The following is a 27268-nucleotide window of genomic DNA, read 5'->3' as shown; positions in this document are numbered from 1 at the left end:
CCCTGTTCTCAAGCTCCTGGTGTTCAGTACGTGCTTGCCGAGCTGAGACAGTATAACTGAGCTAAAGCAAAACTGTCTGTGAAATGGAGGAACTTCCTCCTTCCCATCTGGAAAGTGCTGTGAAGTAACAGAGGAGGATAACTGATACTCTTAAGTAGTGTACAGTATTGGGGCAGAGTCAGCAAAGCAGACACCCCATTAAGTGCGTGAGTGAAAGAAGATGGAGCAGGGGGGCAGATGCGCATTGGGAGAGTACAGGCCAGAAAAGCTGGACTGGTAACAGCCCAGCCAGGATTCTTAAATGCCCAGCATGAACCTCTGCTATTCCAGGGCACCTTAGCCAAGGACCTGCTTCAAATGAAACCCTTGGTTCAAAGTTTTCTGCCGAATAACCAGTGAGTTCAAGGAGTATGAAAGGTCTTTAAAAATTCTCACCCATTTGTGACCCAAGTGCTGCCTTAAGTGGTCTTGTAATTTTCATTTTCTTGCTGTTAGCCTGGAAGTTCATGAACAGGGACTGTGATTATTCATTTGTTTCCTTACACCTAGCGTGGTCACTGGTACCAAGGGGGTATTCAGCCAGTATCTGTCGATGGGTAGATGAAGAAGGGCCAAAAGCAACCTTACCTTGGGTTCTCACTGAATTCATCATTCTTTGAACGTTTAGTGCTCATAGTTCTCAGCTGTGTTGGAAATGAAGCCTCATGAACTTGTATTTCTTCTGGATGATAGGCCTCACACTTTATTAGTAAAAGGTGTTTATTCAGACATCATACCAGTGTATCAGAATAGTGGATTTTGAAATATGTGAGTTGACCTGATTATGAGGGTCAGTTGTTGGAGTAGTGTTTTATGATGATAAATTGCATGGAGCCATTTGTTCTTCCAGCTTTTCTGTTGTTAAGGTTGGTGTAAAGTGAGTACCTGGTGCTGGTTTTACCCATAGGGTTGTGGGGCAGGAATGCTGGTGCCAACCGCCCTGAGGCCTTTTCAATCCATTTCCCAGATACCCTTGAGGAATTTGACTATGGTATCTGGATGTTAGTTTGGTGGTGGTTTGTATCTTGAAAGTTGTTGAAATAAAATACAGATTTACTTTAGAGTGGGGAGCAAATTAAGGGAATGAATCAGATAACTTAGTTTTCTTTCCATTTCATTTCTTTGTAAGAAGAAATGTTTTCATTTGGCCTAGTGAGAGATTTAAACTCCTGAAGATTACAATTCATTAAAATGGGTAGAAGATTAATATTTAGTCTGTCAAGATCAATACTGTCCCCTTTTTGCACTAATTGTCAGAATATCGTGTGAGGGCCGCCGAAGGGTAGTGGTGTGCGGCAGGACCCTCACATCACAGGGAGATGATTCAAAGGCAAACTGTCCTGCACCCTCTGGTATCGACTTGCAAATTAGCATCTGGAATCTAATTAAACAAGCTTAATGAAAGTAGCAGCTGAATGCTGCTGGAAAAGACAATCAGCTTCCCCCCTCTCTGATACATATTCTGTACTATTGAAGTTGGTCACCAAACACATCGTGTGAGCACAGTTAAAAAAATTAGCATTTATTTGAAGAATAGAAACTGTTTTTCATTCTGTTATGCATTTGGCATGCTCTGGCGTCCCATGAGAGCCATGCCACAGCAGATAGTGCACAATATTTATAAATCCATGACAGGCAATAATAGCAACTTGAAAAATTCTTTTGCTAGAATCTCAAGTTGAGAGCTGCCAAAAGCTGAGAGGATCAGATCTGCAGTGGCAGCTGCTGTGCCCTACAGTTAGAATTCTAGACTTTGAAGATGCTCAACTTAAAGAAATGAAGACTGCAGGCCTAGCCAATTTTTGCAGGTTTCTAGAGCTCTGGCTCTCTGCCTTTTGAAGATGACTTGCTGAAGCTTCTCCTCTGCCTGAGGCATGCTAACACCAGCAGGATCTTTTTCCCCAGTCTTAGTGTGTCTTCAGTTTTAAGTAGCACATGCTTAGTCAGTGCCAACTGTGATGGTCCTTTTTTTGTGCAGCACTGGGGGGTGACTCTTACCCTATACCCTTCAGAGGGAAGCTAAGAAGATAGATGGTGACGTATACAAGTGCCACTTCAACCATCTGATTTATGGAGTCATATTTCATCACTCGGCCAGAGATGGCCTCTAGAGAAGCCCTTGTAGATTGCTAAAGATGTGAGCAGCTCTTGCCCTAAAGGCTTGTGGTTACCTCACAAACGTGATGCCAAACACCTGGCTACTGAGAGGAAACGGAATTAATCTGTCATTGTAGGCAGCTATAGATCCACTTTAAATAATGAAAGACTTGATACCAATATGTTGTTCTGACAGCAGATTTTAGAAGTAACTGTGTGTGCTTTTCTTTAAGTCCAATAAAAGACACCAAAGTTACAGATTCTTTTGTGCTTTGCAGGTGGATAGTAGTGTGAGAGATCTGTATTATTTTGACTTCAAAAAAAAAAAAGGACTGTGTTTAGTTTGGCACATGGGATGGTTCCCGAGGAAAGCATAGAACATGAGTTCAATATAGTCAGATGGAAAAGGGCCTAAGGGTTTAGGCCCTGGAGGATTGGGCTGTGAGCCTCTTTCCACTATATTCAATGTGTGACTTGGGCAAGTGGCAGGGAGGTCCTCATCTGTGAGATGGGAGATTCAGAGACCTACCTGCAAGTTGCTTCAAGGAATAGGTGTGGGTGTAAAACACCTTCTTTGGTGGAGCACACAAAATTGGCTCTAAAATATGGCAGCTGCTTTTATTTTCTAGTTATTTAATAGTAGTATACAAAACGTCACATAGCAATGACTAACACGATTATTTGTGCTGGCATCAGGCTTGGTGATTGGTAGCACCTGCTTAACCTATAACACAGACCATGAAAGTACTTGTCCTATTGTGAGAGGGAGGTTTGGAAAGCACTATCATAGTAGTCAGTGTTTACATCTTGTCAGGCTCTGTTCTAAGAGCTTTTTCTGCATTATCTCATTTGCTTTTTAAAAACTCTTGTGAAGTCAGTACTTTGTTATCCCCATTTTAAAGAAAAGAAAACTGGGGTATAGGGAGGTCAAAAAACTTGCCTGAGGTTACTGAGCTGGTCAAGGGATGGAATTGGAATTTGAACCGTGATCAGCCTGACTTGGGAGTCCTGTGAGAAAATTTGACCACTAAAAGGCTTCTCTGACTTTTTACTAGGTCTGTGTATAATTCTTTGACAACAGAATGGGGAAGACATCTTAGTCCAGAATAACAGAGGCGTGGGCAGCTTGGGCTTTTCCTTTTCTCTGACGAGGTCTTTGGAAAACCTGCCAAGTATCATAGGAGGTATGGAAATATCTTGAGTGAGCTTGGTGATGTGAAATATCCTAGGAACAGAAAGGTGCAAAGGAAGTCAGAGGGGGGTGGGGGAGATTGGAAACCTAAACAGAGATACAGATTGGTAAACGTAAATAGGTCATTTGGCTATGGAATATCCCTTTTCCCCCCCGTCTGAATTCTAGGACCCCCCCCCCCATCTTTTACCTGTTCTCTACCACAAATATTCTGTGATAGCCCCCCACCCAGGGTTCACATATTATCTTCAAGAGCCATTTTTCTCTAGAAGCTGATGTACGGATTGGTATAGCCCTTTTCACATTTAGTAATGAGACCAAGAAGTCTTTAACTACTGGTGAGTGGCATTCGTCCACTTGAGGGAAATCATGAATAACTTGAAGAAAAATAAAGAAAAAAATAAGCAAGACTATCATATTTGAATAATGAGGTGCTCTTTTTTTCCCAACTGCCAAAACTTTTTAATCTTCGTCAACAATTGTTCTGTCCTCCGTCTTATTTAGGTTGCATCTGTGGACTCTGAGCTCAGGAGCCCTGACAAGCGGCATATGAATTCTGTATTCATTAGTGATCTTGATCCAAATGCCTCTGTCCCTGCCACGGGGGCTCAGGTGTGGAAGCTGCTGGCTAATCCCACCAGCTGACATTTGGAGGTTTAATGACTCCATAGGAAGGTGACCACTTGCTGGGAGGTTTGCTGGCGGAACCCACACAGCAGACAATGGAGATCAAGGAAGACGATCAGTGTTTAGCCGAAGCACCTTCCTGTGCAACTTGAACCCCGTTGGCATCAAACACAGAGTTTTAAGTAAATGCAAAAATTAAAAAAACGTGACCTTCGACAACTACTATAAACAGTGATTTTCCTCTGTTGATGATGCTTAAGACTGTTTCTTGTAGTACTGTTAGCTTAATTAGCTGAATTTGTCTTACTTTTCCGGGATTTTCAAATTTATGGTTATGTTTGTCTTGTAGTTACCTCGTCTTAGGTGTCTTGTATGTCTGGGGAAAATTGTATAGTTAGAAAATTCTTTTTAAAAATTTTATTAAAAATGCCTTCAGGGAATTAGGCTAACATTTTTGTTTATTATGCTCACTTTCTTTTAAAAAATTACTATTAGAATGCAGGTTTATGATTAACTTGTGACTTATCATTAGATGTTTTGACTGTTTTTAGGTTCTCTAGTCTAAGTTGGATGCCTTATTATTATTTGGTAACAGCTTCATTGATAAATAGTTCATGCCCATACAGTTTACCTGTTTAAGTGTACAACTCAGTGATTTTTAGTATACTTAAACCACAATTTCATCAACTTCAAAAAACAAACTCCAAGCCTATTAGCTGTTCCCGCCCCCAACCCACCCAGCCCTAGGCAACAGCTAGTCTACTTTCTCTCTTTATGGTCTTGTCTATCCTGAACACATATGTGCTTGAAGCCATACATGTGATGATTTCTTTAATCTATCACAATATTTTCATAATAATTAATTCATGTTGTAGCATATATTTTGATGATTGAATAGTATTCTACCATGTGGACATATCAGATTTTATGTATCCACTCATTAATTGATGGCATTGGATTGTTTCACCTTTTTGACTGTATTTATAATGCCATTACTGTGAACATTTACGTAGAAGTTTTTGGTGGACGTATGTTGTGATTTCTCTTGGCAGTATACCTAGGAACTGAATTGCTGGGTCATAGGGTGACCTTTTGTGGAAGAGCCAGACCTTTCCATAGTGTCCCCCCACTACCAGTGTATGAGGCTCTGATATCTGCACATCCTTTGCCCACATTTTGATTATAGTCATCCTGGTGACTGTGAACTGGTATCATGGTAGTTTTAACGGATCCCTTATTGCTTAAGAACTAGTGCAACAGTGGAAGTGTTTAGATAAATCAATTCAAACACAGGAAATGTTTCTTATGCACCCTGGATTTGCGTAGTAATTGGGTTGATTGTGCATATATTGAAAGATCCCTTTTGGAGGCTCTATATGAGGGTGTTCCTGCCATTTTTTTTTTTTTTTTGGTCATAATTCCTGACTATTGGCTCTCCTTGATACCTGAAGCATTAGATGTAGTGAATTGTGTATTTTTGGACCCAAAGATGTGATTTTCCTCAATTGTTTTCTCTTTGGTTTTATTTAACATAAAACATTAGCTTTTCGAGAAATCAGAACCTTAAGATACAGTCCCCCAGGGCCCTCATGTGGAATTATTTTTAGTAGTGATTTCTAAAGACGTTAACCAGTTAATTTTAGAAATGAACAGATTTCTGTGGTTCAGTGGGTAGAGTTAGAAGAAGATGAGAAAAACTGTCAGTGGTAAAGCCTTGCATCAGAATCAGATCCCCTAAGTTGTTCCTCTTTTAAAGTGAACTCATTCTCTTGAACTGGAATCCACTTGGCAGCTACTTTGGAGAGGCAGAGCGGGGGTAAGGTTACTCTGTTGGTTCTTGTTCCATTTGCATTTTGTGGGATTGTAGAGGGCAAAGTTTTCTTTGGTCTTTCACCTGATGATTCAAGATTGGCTCTGCTTTCTTCCATACAGTGATTGGATTTCAGAAGTGATTACTTCTCTTCCTTTGATTCTCTGAGATGTTAGTCTCCCTTGACTTAGAAGTGGCCACTTAAATGTTAGTCCTCTGGCCAAGGCCCTGTCTTCTTTATCTCTGTTTTTTCCAGAGCCCCAGTTAATGGTGGTGGATAGTTTTCATTTCCACTCTTGCTGTTATTTTTTGCCATTGATAAAAGGTAAAGTTGAAAGTGGGATATTTCAGGAAATGGGTGAAGGAAATTTTGTGAAGTGTGTCTTATTCTTTTGTCCTTAGTCTCAGGAAGTAAAAGGGTGGTGGTGGTGGGGCTGAGGAGGAAAGTATGGTTTACCAAAGTCTCCTTTTGAACCAGACCTCTGGAATTCTAGAATCAGTAAACCTTGAGAAAGTGATCCTTTATAAATTTTTTGAACATATCTTTTTCTGATTTTTTGAAGAATAATGAAAGGATAGTTGCAAATAATATACTGGCAAAGTTATTGATTTAAAAAAAATTTTTTAGTTGTAGTCGGACACGAATACCTTTATTTTATTTGTTTTTATATGGTGCTGAGGATTATTGAATCCAGTGCCTCACACATGCTAAATGAGCACTTTTACCACTGAGCCATAATCCCAGCCCAAGTTACTGATTTAAAAAAAATTTTTTTCTGCCCAGATTATTTCTGTTCTAAACCTTTTCATGTCTTTTGTCCTGTTCCGTAAACACTGAATTTCATGTTCTCATATAACCAACATGAGCTCCATCCATCCGCAAATACTTACCTGGTATCAGGTGAATGCAGTCTACTTCACTTGGTGCTGCAGTAGGGCTGGTATTATAAGAGGTCCTCCTGAAGTTTTCTGCACAGATATTAGCAAAGCAAGTTGAAAAGAAAGAATATTTCCCTCTGTAGAAGATAGGTAATTATTTATGATGCATTTCTTTGGAGCCAGGTGTCCCATTAGAAATGTTTTTGCTTTACATATTTCTCCTGTGTGTAGGGCATACCATATAGGAGATATTTCATAAAGTGTGGTGCTTGCTGTGCCTGTGGTGAAAATCTATTAGGGAAAATGTTAACTTTTTGGTGACCAGGGACTGTTTAGTCAGAGTCTAGAGCTAGATTCAGGGATAGTGCTGAATGAAATGTATGTTTGGTAACTTCCAAGTGTACAGTTGGAATTCAAAGGAAGATATTGGTAGTAAAATATTCAGCATCATGATATCAAGAAATGAACTTCTTTACTTTTTTTTTTCCACCAAATCAAATTGCCTCTGCCAAGTTGGGTCTCAGTTACATAACTTAAGGCACTAAAAATGTTTTCTTTATCTGGTACTTTCTTTTTCTGGTACTTAAGCCAAGATTTAGGGTATCAGAGCTCCTTGGGAAAAGATACGAAAAAAAGTCTTTTATTATTCACTGATTTCCTTCCATTTTAGAAATCTATTTTATAAAAATTTTGAATCATAGCCATTTATTGAACAGTGGCTTTCAGGAGAAGAGGGGACTCCTATGAAATTTACTGTCAAAGTGAGTGTCTGTGCCACAAATCCAAGAGGTTATCTGTGGTTAGAGGCTTGCAAGCTTTTGAACAATGGATTTCCACTTGGCCTGCATATGGGTTGGAGAAATACAAGAAATGAAATATAGGACTGAGTGTTACTGGATGGTAGCTTAGAATCTTATAAGTTTTGTCTTGGCAGGTAATTTGGCATAAATTGTTAATGTAAATCTGGGTTAGTGGTGAAGACGTTATTTTAGTAAAAAAGATAAACTGCTGATTAATTCAGCATAGAACTCAATTACAAATTGAAAGTGTCTCTGCGGGACTCCCGGGCCCTAAAGACAGCAGATGTTGAATTGATACTCCAGCATATTTCACAGTGGTATGAAATATTAACATGGTTTATTATACTTGTGTGGTGTGCGATATTGGAAAGGGGGAGGTGGTGGGCAGGTGGGTGTGCAAAGCAGCCTGACATTACACATCCACTAAAACACTGAAGTGTGATTGTGAATTTTAGGAAAGTTTTCTTTCTTTCTTGAAATGGCTCTGTGGAAAAATTAAGTTTATAATAACATTTGGGTCTAAATATTTAAATGTAGTATGTGTAGGCTTACATTATATTTGCATGTTAAACATGAAAAATGGCAAATTTTATTAACGGTCATGTAAGAGTTTGATGGGACCACTAACCCCAAGAATAGGGGCCTGGAGGGCCCTACTGTTTCACCGAGTTGGTTGTCAGCTTTCATTGTCTGGAAAGTTTTAAATTGCTGCTGTACTATTTTTATCTTCTGATCTAAAACATTGTAATTCTAAAAATGCCTCTGTATTTCACACAGGCAGAGAAGTCTCATTTCTGTCCCCCCATATCCCCAAAAAGTGCTTCATAGTTTTCATATATCCCTACCCAACTCAAGGGGGAAAAGCCAGCAAATTTCTTATATCAAAAGATTTGAATAAACAGAACTGCAAATATTTGATGGGACTGACAATTCTTAAGAGGGATGCAACTAAAGTTGGCTTAGATAGGATATTTCAAAGCCATTGCTACTCAATGACAGGTTTTTTTTTTTTTTTTTTAATGAAAGCCTATATCAAGTGTAGTGTTTGCTAGCCGAAGTAAAGACAGTTCCAAAAATAGCCAAATGATTCCAAATGTTATGGTATGACTACACCCTGGATACCTTCTGCTCTTGTGAAGATTAAAAAAAATATTAAAAAAAAATCATGCCCCTTCTTACATACAGCTTGGCAGAGGCTGGCGGTGGCAGCGGATGGGAGGTTCCCAGAATAGTGTCTGTGTTGCTCATGAGTTGCCATTTGGCTTCTCTAAGCAGCCAGTGGGTCATGGTCCTTCAGAGATGTGGAAGGTGTGCCTGTGTTCCATGCGCCTGTGTCATTGCAGAAGCTCTGTGCCTGCTCATGAGACGGGATTCCCTTTCTGAGTGACATCTACAACCTAGTGGGTTGGACAGGCCCATAAACAGCTGCTAAAAGTGTGACATGAAAAATATGAGAATGTTCCATATGAGGAGGGCTATTAAAGTAAGACAGACGCAGAATTGATGGACTCTGTCTGGGAGACTTATTTAAGAGGGTGTCAAAGAGCATGTGGTGGGTTGGGGAGGTAGGCTAGTGTGTGAGGCCATGAGTTCAGTTCAGAAGAAGAAGAAAAGAGCGACTCCTTATTTGGTCTTGGGGTTTGAGGACAGTAGGACTGGAAGCCTGAAGAGAAGAGGAGACCATTCTAGATGAGGAGCATCATGCACAAAAGCATTTCAGTAGGGTAATCCTGGAAGTTTGGACAGCTGAACATATTTGGAAATAGGAAAACAAAACTCCAGACAGTATCTAAAGTTGTCTGGATGGTCATTTCTTGAGTCAGTGTGGCCTTTTAATTAGCATCCACTCTTCAGTGCGAGACACGGCCAGGGCTAGCAGCCCTGTCCCTGCGTGTGAATATTTAGTTTAGAAAGCTGCCACGTTCCATTAGAGGTGGTTGTGTTTCAGCAGTGGGTGCAGGAGCCGTGTAGACTTTTCAGATGTCCTTTGAGATTTACGTTGCAGTGTAATTGGGAGATGCTGGTACTTAGTGTGTTGTGCATGGCGGAATGTGAGATTACCTGCTGTAATGAGACCCCAGCAGCATACCTCAGGAAGGTAGTTAAAGTTTTAACCTTAACAAATAATGTTACTTGTGAGTTTCTGTGAGGTAATTTATACCACTCTCCCCTAACCCTGAAATTGTACAGAAATGAACAAAGATACGAGGTTGTGCTTAATAGATATTTTTAAATTCCACCACCTACTGGTACAGATTTTTAAAAATATTTGCAGTGAGCACTGTATCCATAGAATGCAGTCACATTTGTAGTTATTGTCACCCTGTCATGACATTGGAATATAGTTCCTCTAAATTCGGAACTGTGGCAATAACATACAATTAAAAGGTATAAGTACCTATTAACTTGATTTCTTGACAAATATATTGGCTCTTAACTCAGATGAATGGAGTTGAGATGATTGAATGGTAAAAACAGGCACAATGGGAAGTTCATGTGTGGGCTTTGAAGAGGTCTGAGTTTGAGGATTGAGTTTTGCCTCTTGGGTAACCCCCGGTAGCCTCAGTTAATAAAGTAGAAAATTCGCTCCTAAAATGGGTTGAAGTCAGCCCTTCAGGGAATTGTTGGGAGGGTCATGTTTGTGGGTTAGCAGAAGTTTGCTCTCGATTTCACTCATTCTGTTTGCAGAGAGCTTTTCTATATGTGTTTTAGGGAAAGGTGAACATTTGGAGGCAGTACTGATGCAGTGATTCTCACAGACTTTCCTTTGGAATTTGATGAGTGTGAATTCTGAGGTAGAGAAGCATCAGGATGTTTTACCACATGCAATCAACCAGATGAACCATGGGATGTTAGAGCAGCATTGTTTAAGTCATGTTTGCAACTATGAAATAATTTTAGAGGTGAAGTGCTTTAAAAAGATAAACTTGAGTGATTGATCACGAATGTCTAATTAAGGACTAGACAAACTTCATTAGTATGTTTTTGACATTTTGTCTTTTGGCAGGGCTAGGCAAGCATTCTACCACTAAGCTTTTTTGTATTTTTTATTTTGAGACAGGTGTCACTAAGTTGCCTAGGATGACATTGAACTTGTGATCCTCCTTCCTCAGCCCCTGAGCAGCTTAAATTACAGGCAGGCGCCACCATACCTTCCATTGTTTTCTTGGGTGAAAACAAACAAACATGGACTTTGGAGCTAGACCAGACTGTGTTGCATCTCAGACCTGCCGGTTGTTGGTCTTGTGTCTTGGGTTAGTCTTTTCCACTCCTCTGGGTCTTAATCTCCTGGGTTGGTAGCGTTGGGTAAGGGTAGTAGCACTTGTAAGTGTTGTTTTAAAGAGCAAGTGGAGCTGGGCACCGTGGCACACACCTGTTTATCCCAGTGATTTGAGAGGCTGAGACAGGAGGATCCCAAGTTCAGCAATTTAGTGAGGCTCTAAGCAACTTAGTGAGACCCTGTCTCAAAATGTAAAGGACTGGGGATGTGGCTCAATGGTTAAGTGCCCCTGGGTTTAATCAATCCCTGGTACCCCTCCCACCCCCGCAAAAAAAGTAAGTGAAGTAATGTGCTTTGTAGACAGCCTGAAGGCAGTAAATATAAGCTTTCTGACTCCTTTTAGAATATAATTTCTAGTGAAAACGTGCTACTTCGTACACTTGTTAGTGTGACATGGCAGTAAATTCTTGTGTGAAAGATGTGCATGGGTGTCAAATTGCATTTCACTTGATGTATAATGATTACCTTCCTCACCAATTTGAACTGGGAGTACTGAGAAACCATTGCTTGTTGCATTAGTAGTTGTGGAAGAGTGAGACTTTCGCCTTGTAACTTTGGTTGTGAATGTTAAAGAAGGGAGTAGAGTTAGATCTGTCATGGATTTCTTGTGTACCAGGCACTGCACTAGCAGTTTCTCCTGTACATCTGCACATGGAGTACCTTGTGTAGTTCACATCTGTTGAAGATCAGGTGCTAATTAAAAGGTTAGGTGCTAGGTGCAAATAAGGAAATTGGGACCTTAAAAATGTTGACTGACTTTACCACTGACATCACACAGCTCGTAATCAAAAGAAGTGGATTTGTACCTAGATCTTTACATCTTTACTTCTTTACATCTAGGTCCCCACACCACACTCAATATACTTAGCATACTAATCAGCCCCAGACCCTATAAGCTTTCTTTTGCCCTATTTAAACCTGCCCCACATCCAAACTGAATTTGTGTAAAGATTGTCTGAGCTTTGGAGCTCAGGAAAAGGTGATCAGCCAGGAGCTTCATGGAAAGAGATCTCAGTTAGTAGCTCCTCATGATCTCCCCCACCCACACCTTACTTACTCTGCCTTACTTAAGTCCATCTGCTTCTACTTCTTTACAACTTGACCTTGCACAGGGCCAGACCCTCATGCTCATGCGTCTCCCATAGAGTTTCTCTCTGCATTCAGTAGTCTTGCCCCTACAGTTAACTGATCCCTTGCTCTCTTTCTGCCACTCTAGAGGCCAGACAGGTTTTATTTGGGAGTCCTGTTATCGAAGAAGTGGTGTTGACAAATTGATCTCAGCCCCAGTATTTTTTTCTCCCTGGAATGGTCTCAGTAGACTTTTAGTGATTCTAATTTTATCTTGTCTCCTTTAGGTAACATCCTTGAATCTACTACAGAAGCTTACCATTATTTACAACATATATTAAGTTAATCGTTGTCTTTCTATTAGCCTGCCAGAAAAATAGTCATCTTTGTGTGTAGGCTGCATATGTTCAGAGGAGTGGTCAGTGCCCATGGCCAAGACTAGGAGCCCAGGTGGCACCTGCTCCTTCCCCTCTTGCATTCCCTCCTGCCTCACGGCTTCTCCCCTCTCACTTCTATGCTTATCCTTACTGCCCCACTATCCTTTTTCACTGGGAATATTCTTAATATTCTTTTGGCAATTCCTCCCCCACTGTTTCTAGTTGCAGTTTCTGAAAGCACAGTTATAACTGTATCATTCCATAACCTAAAAATTTCCATGTCTTTTCATTGGTTAGCATGAAAAGTTTTCACTCTGTGGCCTATAAGATTCTCTGGAATTTGGCCCTACTGGACTATCTGATCTTTGATTTGTCTGTCTTTCACCCCTATCTCAAGATTTGGCCCTGTCCTCATCACCTGCATTCCCTGAAACCTCTGAACACCTACCTGTAGCTCCTTTGTCAGGCCTGTCCTTTTTTTTTTTTTTTTTTTTGGTAACTCTGACTTCTTTACAGTATGATTACCTATTTGCTTCTCCTTGGGGCTCTATGCTCTTCCTGGGCAGGCGCTCACCTTGGACCTTCCCGGTATGCAGCATCTGCAGAACAGGTTCCTGTCTGGGCATAGTGCACACTTGCTAAACTAAGCTGACCCAGGCATTTCTGTTGGAGCTTTTGCATCATTTGGAATTTTGTTCATTTGTGGCCATCTTGAAACTTCCTAGAACTAGGGTATGCTGTACTTCTTTGGTTGGATCTCCTCCCTGTCCATTCTAGGCCTTGTGAGGCTGTAGGAGCAGGATCGTGCAGACTCCCACACGCACACTGCACTGGATGGTGGGTTCCACTCTCTAGACCCTAGAAGCAGGATGGTGGGTAGGCTCTGTTTGAACAGTGCTTCTGCTGGCTGCAGACCCTGTGTTCGGCCTCCACTTCTAACAGGACTGAATTTCTGTCATCACTGTCCTGAGACATGCCTGTGGTTGACCCACAAAGCAGATTCACTTGATTGCTTCCTCCTGTATTCAGGTGATGGCCCTTTCAGTGTCTCTAGGAATTTATTACTACAGTCATCACTGGCTACTTGCTTTAGGAGAGAGAGATTATTAATATCTTATTAGTGTTGTTGAGCACATTTCTCACTTTCTTTAAATTCAGTCTTTTCTTTTTTATTGTTTTTTTTCTCTGGTTATGTTTGATTCAATGCAGCCTTGGAAATATATATTTGTATACACATATGCTGTGAACACTGATTTCTTTTCCTTGTGAAAAGCAATATGTTCTCATCTCTTTTGGTCCCTTTCCCTCTGGAAGCTTAGGTATTTTTCTTCCATTCACTGTCACAGATTCTAGCAAAACCTCTTGCTCGCCACCAGTTTTCCTAATGGTCGTGTAGGGAAACATAGGCTTTGGTGATGTCAGGCGCTAACTTGGCACAGATCCCCGAGTTTCCCACTTGCACCCAGCTGTATGCCTTTGAATGGATCAGCCAGCCTTTCTGCCAGCCTCTGTTTCCTCAACTGTACAAGCAGACAAGGGTTCAATAAGGAACAGAAGCGTGAGGCTCAAAGCTGGGGTTGGTGTGGGTGCCCGGTGTTAGTTCTCTCACACCCTTGCCTTTTTCCTTCTGTCCTAGAATTTGCTAACAAATATGGCAGGAACATTACTATCTTTTTATTCTTCTTCACAGCCCTTGGTTAGAGTTATTATTTTCATTCTTACAAGGGGACAACCTGTGGCTCAGAGCTTAGAATTGTGTTAATGTGTGACACAATTCTAATGTCAACCTCTCCTGGGCCATTGTAACACCTCTGTTTCTGCCTTGAGTTGCAGTCACACTCTTACTCCTTTGGTGATCTGGTGTAAGTCCAGTTACTACTAATGCCTTACCCTTAGATCACTTCTCTGCACACCACAGCAAGTGAGTGGGCAGTCCAAATGTGACCTTAAAGCCATGGTCACCAAGCACTGGCTATGCTCACCAATTCCCAAGTGTTTGCATAGGCAGCAATGTTTACCTGGACAGCTCAAGCCAGACCCAAAATTTGGACAACTTTGCTTTTGATACACTGCACTGTCTGAAATAAATAAGTAAGCAAGTAAGTAAGTAAATAAATAAATTTGCCTTTTCCGCTGTGAAAGATGTCACCACACATGGGATGCATCAGGTTTGTGCAGGAAGCCTACTGCTGGGGTTATGTATTGCTATTTTAAATACTTTTTTTGAGTTCTTTAAATTTTTATTCAATCACTAGTCATTAATGACTCCTTTAGGCCACATCATTGACTAGGTTAGAACTTAACAGGACACTAGAAAACATTGTGTTAAAACTTCCTTCCACAGCCATCTTGAGTGGTCCCCACTTGGAACTGGCGCAATTTTGGAATTACCTCATTTGGTATTATCTGTCTCATAATTTTTCCAGTGTCTGCAGAAGGTATGAGGTGCCATCCCTTAGGTGCAGAAGTTTGGTGCTCTCTTTTTAGAGTCCAAATTTACATCCCACCCAAACTTTTAGCTTCTGTGATACAGATCATCAGAGCAATAGTTTCTGTTTTATTTATTTTTTGCTGTGCTGAGGATCAAGGCCAGGCAGGGCCTCCTGTATGCTAGGCAAGTATTCTACCATTGAGCTACACCCCCAATTCAAAACAATAGAATTTTTCCCTATTTCAAATCAAAGTGATAAAAATAATGTAGATTTTCCGAGATGAATTTAGACTGCTTCGATTTTTAAAAAAAATCTTTTATTTGTTTATTTTTATGTGGTGCTGAGGATTGAACCCAGTGCCTTGCACATGCGAGTAGGCGCTCTACCACTGAACTACAGCCCCAACCCTCTGCTTCAATTCTTTTTTAAATTATTTTTTGACAAAAATTGTATAGATTTATACAGGTTGCTTTGAAATACATATACATTGTGGATGGCGAAATCAGGCTAATTAACACATGCATTACCTCATGAACATTTTTTGTGGCTGAAAACATTTAAAATCTCTCAGCAATTTTCAAGAATATAATACATTATTGCCTGTACTTAGCATGTTGTACAGTAGATTTCTTGAACCTTTTCCTCCTGACTGTATTTTTGTATTTGAGGGATATCTCCCCAGCCCTTCTGTGCTTTAGGTCTTCCTGAGTTAAATCCATGGTTGATAATATTAAGTAGCAAATCGTTTCAAATTAAATATGAACTCAGTAGCAGATGGGAAAATGGATGAATGCCATGTTAATTCAGCCTGAATTCAGCCAGATAGTGGCTCACATTCTTGTTCATGCTGGCTCCTTGGCTACATAAACAGCAAATAACCAGTTTTGTTTCTTTTTAAATTCTTCAAAATTTTAGTGGAGTTTCCAGTGACTCATCATATACATGTATTTTCACATTCCAAAGCTGTGTCTAAAATAGAATGTGAGGTTTTCAGTCAAATACATATTTAATATTTTGCCTGTCCTCCACATAAGTAAAGCCTGTTCAGTATGCATAACCTAACAGTCAAATGTGGAGGGTTTATTTAAAGAGTGTTAATTTGATGCTGAACTGTCCATAGTGCCCATTGGCTAGCACACCTCCATTGTACTCTGGTGACATTCCCAATCTCAAAACCACTTTAGTGAGAAGAGGAATTCGATTGTAGCTGTAGACAAGAATAATGTGGAAAAGTTTCTTTGCAGTACTAGTTTGGATCTGCACCATAGCGGATGCCGAGGTAATCTATCAGTTTGTGAGTGTCTACAAAATGCAACTCTCTAGATAACAGGTTTAAAGTAAAGATTTAATACAGTCTCCATCTCCTATGATGTTGCAGTGACAGTTTAAAACTCATTCTCTAAATCTCAGCAGACTTTATAGCCAGCAGTGGGCCAATATAAAGTTTAATAGCATTACAACACATAAATCATCTTTTAAAGATGCTACTAGTAGCTCCAATATTAAATGCAGACAATCGCCTGTGGTATAAATAATTTATCAAACACCATTTCAGATTAGCCTTCCATGCTGAGTTATTTATTTTAGCCTTTTCTGTACGATTCCTAAGGCACTTTTTGAAAGATCCATTACTGGTCAGTTTAATGAACTTGGGGGTCTGTTTTGTCCCCTCAAGCACTCGGGTACAGCTGTGGTGACCATTACGTGGCCGACGTGGCCCTCTTTGTGCCTTTTACAAGTGCTGCCCATTTGTCATGTAGTGGTAAATGGAGCTGCACATTGGAGTCCAGGGACACATTGTGCGATGCAGTGATGGAGACAAACAGATAGCTCTATAAAGTGCTGCTTGTCACAGCTGACTTGTAGTACAGTACATCACTCTTATTGTAATCTCATTTAAGAAGCAGGGGTGGCCCCGGGGACTGATATTCCCAGTTAGTTGGTCTTTGTAGCCATAAAGCAGGAAGTGTTCCTTTTATATTCTCTGAACTTTTAGGGAGTGTGCTTTTTGCTTGGATTAATTATTGCAGGAACTTCTTGATGGCCCTGGGTGAAGATCGGTTGGCAGGTTTGCTAGGACCTCCTCCTGGTTTGGGGCTGGGTGCAGGCATTCGCCGCTAAGAGATAAACTATGTTTTTTTAGGAGCCCTCTGGCTTGCTTTATTAAATAAGTTCCCAGTTCTTAAGCAACAGCTGTATGGCAGAGACTTAATAGGTGCTTTCTCCACTTGATTTCTAATTTGCCGCAATCCTCTGAGGTAGGATTTATTATCGTTCTGTTATAGAGGAGGAGACTGAACTCAGAGGTGAAGTGACTTGCTCAAGTCTGCATAGCAGTAAGTAGACTAGGGATGCAAACTCAGTCTGTCTGCTTCCACATCTGCCAGGTGACCTTGAACCTGTGTCCCTCAAATACCATTCAGTTTTCAGGGTCATGGTGGTCTTTTTGAGCATCTCAGTGTAAAAGGAAGCCAGCCCTTCTCCTGGAGGGCTATTTGTTGAGCAGCTGGGATAAGTCCTGTGGTCCAGCCACACACTGAATCTCCAAGTCCCTTGCGGCAAGCAGTGTAAACCCATGAGCAGCTGGCCAGGGGAGGGTGCTGGCCCTACCAGGAGAGAGCATTGCACCTGGGCCTGGTCAGCTGGGATCCCAGGCTCTGCAAGGCCCTTGTCATGATCTCCCTGCATCAGCTGTCCCCAGGCAGATGCTGCTCAGGACCCAGGTCACTCTGCATCTTCCCAGAAAAAGGAGGTGCCATTTCCCTAGGAACAGTGAATTCTAAAGGAAGAGACAGTGTTTTCTGCATTTACTGCGGACCAAAGGCAGATAAAAATGTGGTGTTTCCTCCTTCTTGCCTTTAGTTTGTGGTTTGTCTTGTTTTCTTAAATATTTGGTATCACGTGTTAAAGACAAGAGTTGTTTAATTGTAAAATTTTACTATAAAGAAAACACAGCATGAATATGCCCAGTAGTGTATTTGCATATGTGTCTAGAATTCTGTGTATGGAATACTGTAGTTAAAGACAGTATTCAACATATAAAGCAGTTCTTGGAACACAGTAGGTCTCTGGGAATATCTATTGAAGATCTTAGCTGTGTGTGGAATGGGCAGATAGAAAGAACTCTTGGTCATTTTTGACCCTTTTGTGTTTTAAAGGGTTTTGGTGGTGAGGCAGGGAATAGTGAAGTGAGCCCTTTAATCTTGATGTTGGCCTCTGATGTTAAATGGTAGAAATGTTATCCCAGCGAGGCTGAGAGTAGAGAAGACCCTTTGGGCTGGGGGCTGGGGGCAGTTTGGGAAACACCTTGCAGTGGAATGAATGTCAGAGAAGCCTCTAGTTGGCTCACAGAGAAGTTGGCAGGCAGCAGCTTTCTTCTCTTATAGTTGACCAGATTCTGAGGACACTAGTGATAGGGAGTGAAACAGTCCTGAGTCAGGGGACCGCTGCCTGGTGTCCCCAACTAGTCCCCAGCCCAAAGGTTACTTGTGAGCTGGTGTGTTCTTGGCATCTGTGGCCCTAGGGTCCTATGGACCTATTTCAGTATTTACTATTGACTAGCTGTGTGACCTTGGGCAAGCCAGTGGTTTCCTCTCAGCCAGTTTTCTGATTATACCATCCTCAGAAGATGATTGGGGGCAGGAGTAAACAGGGTAGCGATCGCTCAGTGTTTGGTACATTGTAGTAGGTGCTCAGTAAATGTAAGGTTTGTTTGATAACATCTTTAGTCCTGTGGATATGGGGGGTGGGTGGAGAGTTAGGATCTTGTGGGGTTTTCTTATTTAAGGAACCATCTTCCCTAGGATTGGTGAAGAGGAAAGAGATTTAAAAGATTTTTTTCTCAATTTAAAAAAAAATTTACATTTAATAGCACACATGATAGTTTTATGAGTAAATCAAACTATACATAGTACATTTCAAAATTTGGCAAATTTTAAGTTTAATTAGTTATCTACTTATATTACAGAATATTTGCAAAATAAAAGTAGAATCACCCGTACTCCCAGTGCACTGTCAGCAGTCTGGTTTCGGTGTGTTCGGTTGGATTCATTGGCATTAGATATGCATGTCTAATAATATGTGTTTATTTTGGTTTTCTCTAAATCTTCCCCCATCCTCCGAAATGCAACCATTTGAGAAATTGAGACCTGCAGCCCTAGGTGCTGCCAGCAGGATTGTGATGACCACTAGTGCTGTTGGCTGGTGCAAGTCCCCAGCTGCAGCGATGTGAGAAGACAAAGCAGAGGAAATGGGTAAATGTCGGAGAAGAGCAGGAAGAGGGAGAGGAGCTGAGAGGCCAGGATGAGCAGGTCATTTCCTGAGTGCATTGGGGCACACGCTTCTGAGGATGGTCACCAGTAAAACAGCCACGCAAGTTGAAATGAGGATGCGTTTAGTGAACTGGTGGCTGGGTTTTGCTGTCTGTGTGGCAGCAGCACCACCAGCAGCCATCTCCTTGGCTGAGGAGCAGCTTTCCCCTCTGGTTTCTGGTCAAGTGTTTGAGAGACTATTGGCAATGTGGGAGAGTCCCTGATTAGAGAATCCTGTTTAGAGTGCATTCCTACAGGACCACATGTGCCCCAGAGAGAAACTGTCTTCATTGACCCCACATGGATCCCACTCAGAAAAATAACCCCCTGGTTCTGCTGCTGGCTTGGTGCAGATCAGATCCCCTTCCTGCGAAGCCTCTCTGTTTTTCTTTGTCTGTAGAGGGCGCTCATGTCACTGGTATCTGAGGCTGGCCAGAGGCTGGCAGAGGAGCAGGAGCCTCGGGTGGGCTCACATCTCCTTACAACTTAAAGCCAGTGAATCTTTTGAGGCTCTCAGGTTGGAGTTTGGGCAGGGAATCTGTTTCTTGAAGGTGGTTACTTGGGCAGCAGCTGCAGCACAGCATAGAGGCCTTTCTTTGGGACGTTGGTCTGTTTATGTACATGTGGCCTAAAGGGCTTGGACTTGGGCTGCCTTTGGTTGCATTGCCCTTTGCCGAGTGCCCTGTGTCCTCCCCGAGGCTTTCCCGAGCTGCCAGTGTTCCCGTGACTCCTACTCAGTCATCCTTCTGTCCTCATCACACTGTGCTCTGGTTACTTGAGTCTGATGTCCCTGCTGAACTCTTGGGTCCCTAGAGGGTAGGGACTTTGGTGCTTCATCCATCTCTGCAGTCCTGGCACCTAGCACAGAACCTGGCATGTGATGGCCTTTTTAACTAAGAAAGGAATGGCTCCACCTGTTCACCAGTAGCTGTTGGGGACTCATACTTGCTGCTTCGAGGTGGAGTAAAGGAGAGAGTGATTCAGAGCATTGAGTCACTTCAGTGAACTTGCAGGATCATTAGTGGGAGGAGATAAAGTCTCTTGGGCAAGAAGTCCCACCCTTGGCTCTGCCAGCGTTTTCCCAGAACTACTGTTGTGTTGGTGTTCGTCTACCCCCACCCGACCCACCCCATGACAATGCCTTTCCATTACGTTACCTTTTATTAATAAAGTTTTATTGGGACAGAGTCATACCCATTTGTTTATGCATTGTCTATAGCTCTTTTGTACTACCTGGTAGAGTTGAGCAGTTACGACAAAGACCTACTCTATGCCTACAAAACCTAAAATATTTACTACCTGGTCCTTCACAAGAAGAGTTTACTGACCACTGTTTTGAATGATAAATACTACAGCCCATAGTTCCCAAGTTGAGGTGATCATGTGATATGGAGTGGTAAGGTTGAGAAAAGGGGTTCATGCATAAAGAGTTTGAATATCTCAGGTTCCCACTTATCTGCTGGGAGGCCTTGGGCAAGTTACTGAGATATGAGATCGTTTCTATAAAACCTTGTTGAAAAAACACTGCACGGGGCTGGGGTTGTGGCTCAGTGGTAGAGCGCTTGTCTAGCATGTGTGAGACACTGGGTTCATTCTTCAGTACCACATAACAATCAGTAAATAAAATAAAGGTATTGTGTCCATCTACAACTTAAAAAAATACAAAACACTGTACAGCTCTCAGAAGATTCTGCACACAGCTTGTGAAAGTACCTTGTGGGCTTCAGAACAGGTGTGCAGCTTGTCTGGGGACGGTACACATGGCTTCCTCCCTTTTTCAGGAGGAGGAGGCCAAGAAGCTGGTGAGCGAGGCCATTGCAGCTGGCATCTTCAATGACTTGGGGTCTGGAAGCAACATCGATCTGTGTGTCATCAGCAAGAGCAAGCTGGACTTTCTTCGCCCCTATTCAGTGCCCAACAAGAAGGGGACCAGGTGAGTGAAAGAGAAGATATTCTTCCTGTGCCTCTGGCCTCATGGACCTCTTATTATTTCCATGGTATCTGGACCAGGTTTCTTTCCCATGTTGAGAAAAGCTGTTCCAACCAGCCTTCCACGGGTCTGTGAGTCTGCTTTATGACAGTAAGCTACTGCCAGATGTGGGACAGTGACTAAATCCATAAAGTTTTGGTGCGAGAGGTGGAATGGGCTCAGGAGAGAGCCCTTGGCTGCAAGTTGGGATGGAGAGGTTTCAGTCATCTTTGTCCTTTCTTGAGTGTCTTAAAGAATCCCCTGAACTCTGCACGGAGTTCTGTGAGGTGTGTTTTCCAGGGTGCTCGGCTCACAGCTTTTTACTTAGACTGCTCCAAGATGCCTAAAAGCCTCTAAACCAGTAGCTGGGAGCCTCTGGATGTTGGCCGTGGGAGTTAATGGTGTTTACTACACCAGAGGGGAGTCGTGCCACTGAGTTGGTGGCACATGCCATGCAGGTGCCTCATCTTGGTGGTGTGGGCCAGGCTCAGAGTAGTGAGTGAGGTTCTAGTAGATTTGCTGAACAGAACTGGCTGTTGTGTGTGCAGATGAGCAGCTTATTGGCCCTTCCTTGTGGGTCCAGCTGCTTGACCACCCTGTGGCTTCTGATCTCTTCCTGGAGCTGGGAAGCCAGAATGTGGCTCTTGGGCTCATTCCCGAGTGAGGCACAGCTGCACCTGTGACCTCTGCCACCTCTGGAATGCTTGTGTTCAACTCCGCTGTGGATATTCACCTCCAAGATTCACTCACAAGGAAAGAACAGCCTTCAGAGCCAGCAGTGTGCACTCAACTCAGAGTTCAGTGTGAATTGGGGTAGACGCCCAGCTGCAGAGAGCCCTCTGCAGGTGCTGGGGAATGCTGTGGCCGACTTGCTGTGGTGGCTTTGGGCATCATTCGACCTCCATTTGAAGTGGTGGAGCTAGACAGGGGATCACAAGGAGCCCACGAAGTTCCCTGGGCCTTGAGCAGGAAGGGAGGCCACCCTTCAGGTACACAGTTGTGCTGGGAGCAGGCTTCACCCAGCTCCCTAAAGATGAGAATTGATAGTGTGGCTGGAGCTGGTTCATGGGGAGGAGGTGGGGGATGGGCAGAGAGGGGCTCCATCCATTCTAGACTGGAGAGTGTCCTGGGAGAGGATTCTGACAGCCACATTTGAGCCACAGTATTTGTGAGCTGGGGGTGTAGCTCGGTTGTGGAGCATTTGCCTATCATGCGGGAGGCCCTGATTCCATCCCCAGCACCGCCAAAGAAAAAAGAGAAGAAGAGGAGAAAAGTAGTATTCTTGGTTGCCAAAGGAATCTGTGCTTAGCACAAGAATCTTTGTGCATAAGGGAGCGCAGCAGAGGCCTGTTTACCTGTAAAGGAGACTGAATACAGGGAGCAAAATCAAAGTGGCTAGGAGTGCTGGCTGGAAGACTAGCCAGGTAATATGCCAGTATTGGGCACAGGATAGGTGTGCCCCTGCCCTCAACAGGCTGCTCCCTGCCAGTGCCCTGGGGCAGAGAGCACTGCATTCACAATATCCACAACCTCACTCTCATCTTCTTGTCTGGTCATTGACGGTGGGGCACTACCCAGGTGAGGGGATTCCCATAGTGGACAGCAGGTCAGGGCAGAGCTAGAGTCCTGGACAGGGTCCTGTGTCCAATGCCAGTGTAGACCTGGCCTCAAAGATTCCTGGTGCCCTGTGGTGCAATCTACTGTTGTCCAAGGCAGAGGCCCTCTTTGCATACTGCCAAAGCAGGCACCTGGGCTTGGGTGCAGGGGAAGAAGCTTTTGGGTTTCCCAAAGACATTGGGGTGTGGTACACGTGAGTCAGGCACATAAGGGCTACTGGGACTCTGGCTCCAAAGCACGAGGCTGCCAAGGGCCAGCTTGGTGGGAGTTGAATGACATCTTCAAACCTACAGAGGGAGGAACACATTATGAAGAGGTACAGTTACTCACACCCTTGATAAAGAACACGGTGGGGACAGGAAGGTTTTGCAGAAATAAAGGGAAGCCTTTCTTTCTGCTCCATCTCCTGAATTTAATACACAACTGTCAGATGTCCACTTTTTATTCTTCTCCCTTGAGCCCAAGTACCTGTTTGAGAGGCAGACTGTTCCAGGAGCACATGGTAATGGCCCAGCCAGCAGCCTTCCAGTAGTGCATGCCAGCAGTACTGCCCCAGCTAGGAACATCCCAGAGGACCAGTTGGGTTGGTGCTGCTGTTTGACACTGTCCTAACTGCCAGCCTCAGTGTGGAAGTCCACAGTTAACATATGGCTTACAGGCTGCCCTATGCTCAGAGAGGCCCCTGTGGGTGCACTGCCAGGATGGCAGTATTGGTGGGTGCCTCCTAGTGGTGACCTCCCATGTACCTGCAGAGGCCAGTTAACTTTGCCTGAGTCTTGAGTGTGGGTTCTAAAATGATGAGCTCCAAGTCTGGCTGAGGACTATTTTTGTGCCATTGCGGTTTCAGGATAGTTTTAAAGAGTAGCAAGCAAGTGATAGTTAAGTAAGTTGCTCTTGTTGCTGGCAAGAGAAGGGCCATCTTGGCTTGATGAGAGGCTTCACTTCTGAGGGTTACTGACAGGTAATTTGGGGGAGGTTGGAGCCTGCGGTCACATAATCAAATGTTTTCTTGTATGTATGTATGGGGGGATAAGGTGATGGGGAAGGGGAGGTATGCACCCCCAGTGTCCTGGGTGCTCTTTTTTGACCTAATGGGTCTACCAGGCTCTCCCATTCTGGAGCACTAGAAAGCTGAGGGCAGGACTCAGGGCAGCCACTTTCTGCTCTCTTCAGCCTTCTGTCTGGCACCTGGAGGAGAATCCCAACTTTGTGTTTTTGTTTTTTCTCACTAGGTTTGGCCGGTACAGGTGTGAGAAAGGGACCACTGCGGTCCTCACTGAGAAAGTCACTACCCTGGAGATTGAGCTACTGGAGGAAACTGTCCAAACAATGGACACTTCCTGAATGGTGCTAGTGGGTGGCTGGGTATCACTCTGGAAATCGGGGGCACTGGAAACACCCCTGTGACACCTTCATTTGGTTCCTGTTTGCTAAATGAAGTGCAATAAAAAAAAAAAAATGAAAACCACAATGGGTAGCTGAGACCTGGGGACTCTGTGGTCATGGGGCCTATCAACCTTTCAGGCTCTTGATCCCTCGAGTACCAATCTGGGTTCAGGTGAGTGTCAACGGTGAGGGCCTTCTGAAAATAGCAGGCCTCCTCTGGCTGGAAGCCAGACTTGGTTACTTGGATTCTTCACGTGAACATTGCTAACTTACCCCTTGTGTTAACTTTCTCTTTGTTCAGGGCAGCCCCAGGGTATTTGGTTGTCCTAACAGGGTGATGAGTGCAGGGCAGCCACTGCCTAGTAACTGAGTAGGAAAGCAGTGTTGGGATGATGAGAGTGGGTTGTGGCGTGGCTCCGGGGCACGGCACCTGCCTGGCATGTGCAAGGCCCCAGGTTCCATCCCCAGCTCCGGGACAGGGATGGGGGTGGGGGGGCGTCTCCAAGTTTGAGTTCTCAGGCCCCACTCAGTTTTAAGCACCGAGTAATGGCAGGCAGGGGATGGTGGCTTTACCATAGCTTCATCAAACTGGGTGAGCTGCACATCTGACCAATTTCATGGAGTCACAGAGGAATGTTTACAGGCTTAGCTGGATGTGATCACTTCACAAACCTTCAGACTGCTGAGTGGTGGAGGGTTCTCACGGAGTAGGAAGTGGATGGCATGCAGAACACAAGCTCATTGGTGTGCCAAGGCTGCTATGCCAAGGGCAGACACAGCAGGGACTCTGAGAGCCATAAACAGAATATTTGCAAATAATCTGTGTGGAATCAGAAAACTTTCAGTGGTCAGTGCTAGGCAGGAGACAGGGACTTGACTTTCCTTTGGAGAGAACATTCCAGGGTGAGCCCACTGTGAGGCCAGCTGCCTTGTGAAACTGCGGGGAGTGGGCCAGGGAGAACAATGGGACTATTGAGGGCAGCAGCTTGGCTGATGATTATCAGAATTATTTGGGGGAGCTTAAAAAAATTCCAGGATTACTTGGAATGTCTGGAGCTTAACAAGTTGTTTCTAAAGGCTCTGCAAAATGTCGTGCTGCTGACGTGTTTCATTTAGGACCTCTCAGTTCAAGAAGAAATGTGTGGAAACTTAAAACTGTGCCTGACTCCTCCTCTTCCCAGAAGCAACTCCCTTCCCTCATTTTATTCCCAACATGGAGAACAGAGCAGAGGCCGCATCTGGAGACAGTCTCGAGCCCAGCATTGTCACACAGAGCTCTGCTCAGAGATGGAGCAGTGGCCAGCCCAGGTCCTTTCCCTGGGGAAGCCTGGTCAGCAAGTTAACCCAGGGAGCCAGGTGAAGGTGAGGAAGAACCTGGCCCAAACATCAGCACTGCTGAGCTGTCACCAGGTGACAACAGCGTAGACAGAGAGTTAACTTGAGTACAAAAACAAAATTCAAAGTATTTCCTCCAGAGCTTCAGTTTCCTTAAATTCACATTTATAAATTAGTCTTCACAGTTAATCCTGTTTGGGAACAAGAAATATGTGAACACGCTTCTGGTTTCCTACACATAATACAGTTGCACTTTAATTCTCAACTTGCATAGTCTATGCACTTGAGTTTTCAAAATGGTGAATGGCTCTCGCTATTGGATCATCTGCAGTATGCTAACTTGCCTCTTTTATTTCAAATTCTGTCAGCAAACCTGAAGGTAGATTAAATTATCCTTCCATTTTACAGATGAGGAACTTAAGGCTCAGAAAAAGCTATGAAACTTGCCCAGGTAACACTAGGAAGTTGCAGAACCAGAAATTGGAAAGAACAGCTTTGGGCAGAGCCATTAGATTTTTCATGTAGTCCATGCTTCCTTCTCACAGAGGAAAATGCTTAACACTGATCATGCAAAGAACCATCAGCATCACAGGAGGTGACAGTGCCTGACACAGGGCAGGTGTTCAGGAGAAGGTGGCAAATCAGACCTCAAACCACACGCTCCAGGCCGTTTGCCTCGTGAAACTCGATGCTAGATGTTGGGTTTTCCTCCCTGTTACTCAAGTTACAAAATGCAGATAAAAATATTAGCAAAATCTCTACTCTACTTACAAAATTATTTTCACTTATCCCTTTATACAACAGAGTAAATTAAGCACACAGCTTGATTGTTTGGAAAGATACTTAAGAACTAAACTTCACTTGCTAGTCTTTGCGAAGGCTCACCACACAAATCACACCTGTCCTGTCCGTGGAGACTTGGCCAGGCCCCTGGAGGAATTGCCCAAAGATTCACATTACGGTCCAGATACGAGGGGGCTTCAGTGGCTCACTCTATAGCTCTTGTTAACCCAGCCGAGATTGCCCGCAACAGTACAAAGAAGGGACTTTGGAATTTGCCCATTGCCCGGTGCTCTGCGTTCAGTGTCTGCCTTAAAGGCTGCCTTTGGGGGACCTGATGGACCCTCTCGTGTCAGCTGATTCAGGCTACCAGGTGGTCACTTCAGAGAAGAGTACTCAAGTAAGGCAGAGTGGTGTTGGCTTTTGACAAGGCACGGTGCACGCGTGTTCAGGTGCTGGACATCCAGATGTGCATCTGTTTGGCAGCCTGGTGCACATACCCGATGTCTGGTCTCTGGTCAGGGTCAGGATAGATACACATGCTGACCAGTTCTCGAAGCTGCAAGGGAGAGAATTTTTCCTGTTAATCTTGAGAAAGCAGCCTTATTGGGCACTTCTGTGTCCTGTGCACACCTTTGGGCAAATCTGTTTGCGTGTGCACGCATGTGTGTCTGCTGTCAGTCATGCAGAGGCCCAAACCAGAGGACGAAACTCAAGGAAAGGGCTTATTGATCATAATAAATGCATTAACATGCAGCAGGGCTGCAGTCTGCCCACCCCCTGGCCTCTTCATTGTGCTCATGAAAGACGGCGCTTTTAATTATACAGACACTGAAGGCTTTGCCCGCCTGGGGTGGGGGAGGGGTGCCTTAAGCCTCTGATCACCTCACATTTTGATAGCCTGAGTGCCAATTATTTTAATGGTAATTAAAATAATGACCTTAAAAAGCCTGCGTCTTAACTTGCATCTCTTAACTTGCATGGCTGGGCTCACTGCTATGTTTTCCATTTAAATATGTGCTGCTGGAGGGGCTGGCTGCCTGCCCTGCGGGGTCCTTAGCAGCAGCCAGGAGAGTGGGGGTCCTGGATAAGAGGGAGCCCAAGTGGGTTCAGTGGCCACACTCTGGGGAGGGCCAGAGGAATGTTCCAGGAGACCCAGGGGCTGCAACACACTATCTTGGCTAAGGGGGTCTGGGCTTTTGCAGATGGGGGCTGCTCTGCAGTGGGCATGTCCTAACTGACCTGTTTGTAGACCATTAGGGCATGCCTT

At 43.7% G+C, this 27268-nt stretch overlaps 2 protein-coding genes across 5 annotated transcripts in view; one reads left to right on the top strand and one right to left on the bottom strand.

Annotated features, from left to right (window-relative positions):
* The window catches only part of Psmb7 (proteasome 20S subunit beta 7), a 55018-nt gene extending 31050 nt beyond the window's left edge, over nucleotides 1–23968 (top strand). The window contains exons 7-8 of the mRNA XM_027944503.2: nucleotides 20693–20844; nucleotides 23730–23968. Of these exons, the coding sequence (XP_027800304.1) occupies nucleotides 20693–20844; nucleotides 23730–23841 (264 nt within the window). The 3' untranslated portion in view covers nucleotides 23842–23968. The remainder of the gene's footprint in view (nucleotides 1–20692; nucleotides 20845–23729) is intronic.
* A 1393-nt stretch (nucleotides 23969–25361) lies between these two features.
* The window catches only part of Nek6 (NIMA related kinase 6), a 73949-nt gene continuing 72042 nt past the window's right edge, over nucleotides 25362–27268 (bottom strand). For all 4 annotated transcript variants that reach the window (XM_027944492.2, XM_027944485.2, XM_027944475.2 and 1 more), the window contains exon 10: nucleotides 25362–26557. In XM_027944492.2, coding sequence (XP_027800293.1) covers nucleotides 26447–26557 — 111 coding nt within the window. In that variant the 3' untranslated portion in view covers nucleotides 25362–26446. The remainder of the gene's footprint in view (nucleotides 26558–27268) is intronic.

Source organism: Marmota flaviventris, chromosome 13 (genome assembly GCF_047511675.1).
Source record: "Marmota flaviventris isolate mMarFla1 chromosome 13, mMarFla1.hap1, whole genome shotgun sequence".
Classification (NCBI taxonomy): Eukaryota; Metazoa; Chordata; class Mammalia; order Rodentia; family Sciuridae; genus Marmota; species Marmota flaviventris.
This window is presented reverse-complemented; position numbering and strand designations above follow the sequence as displayed.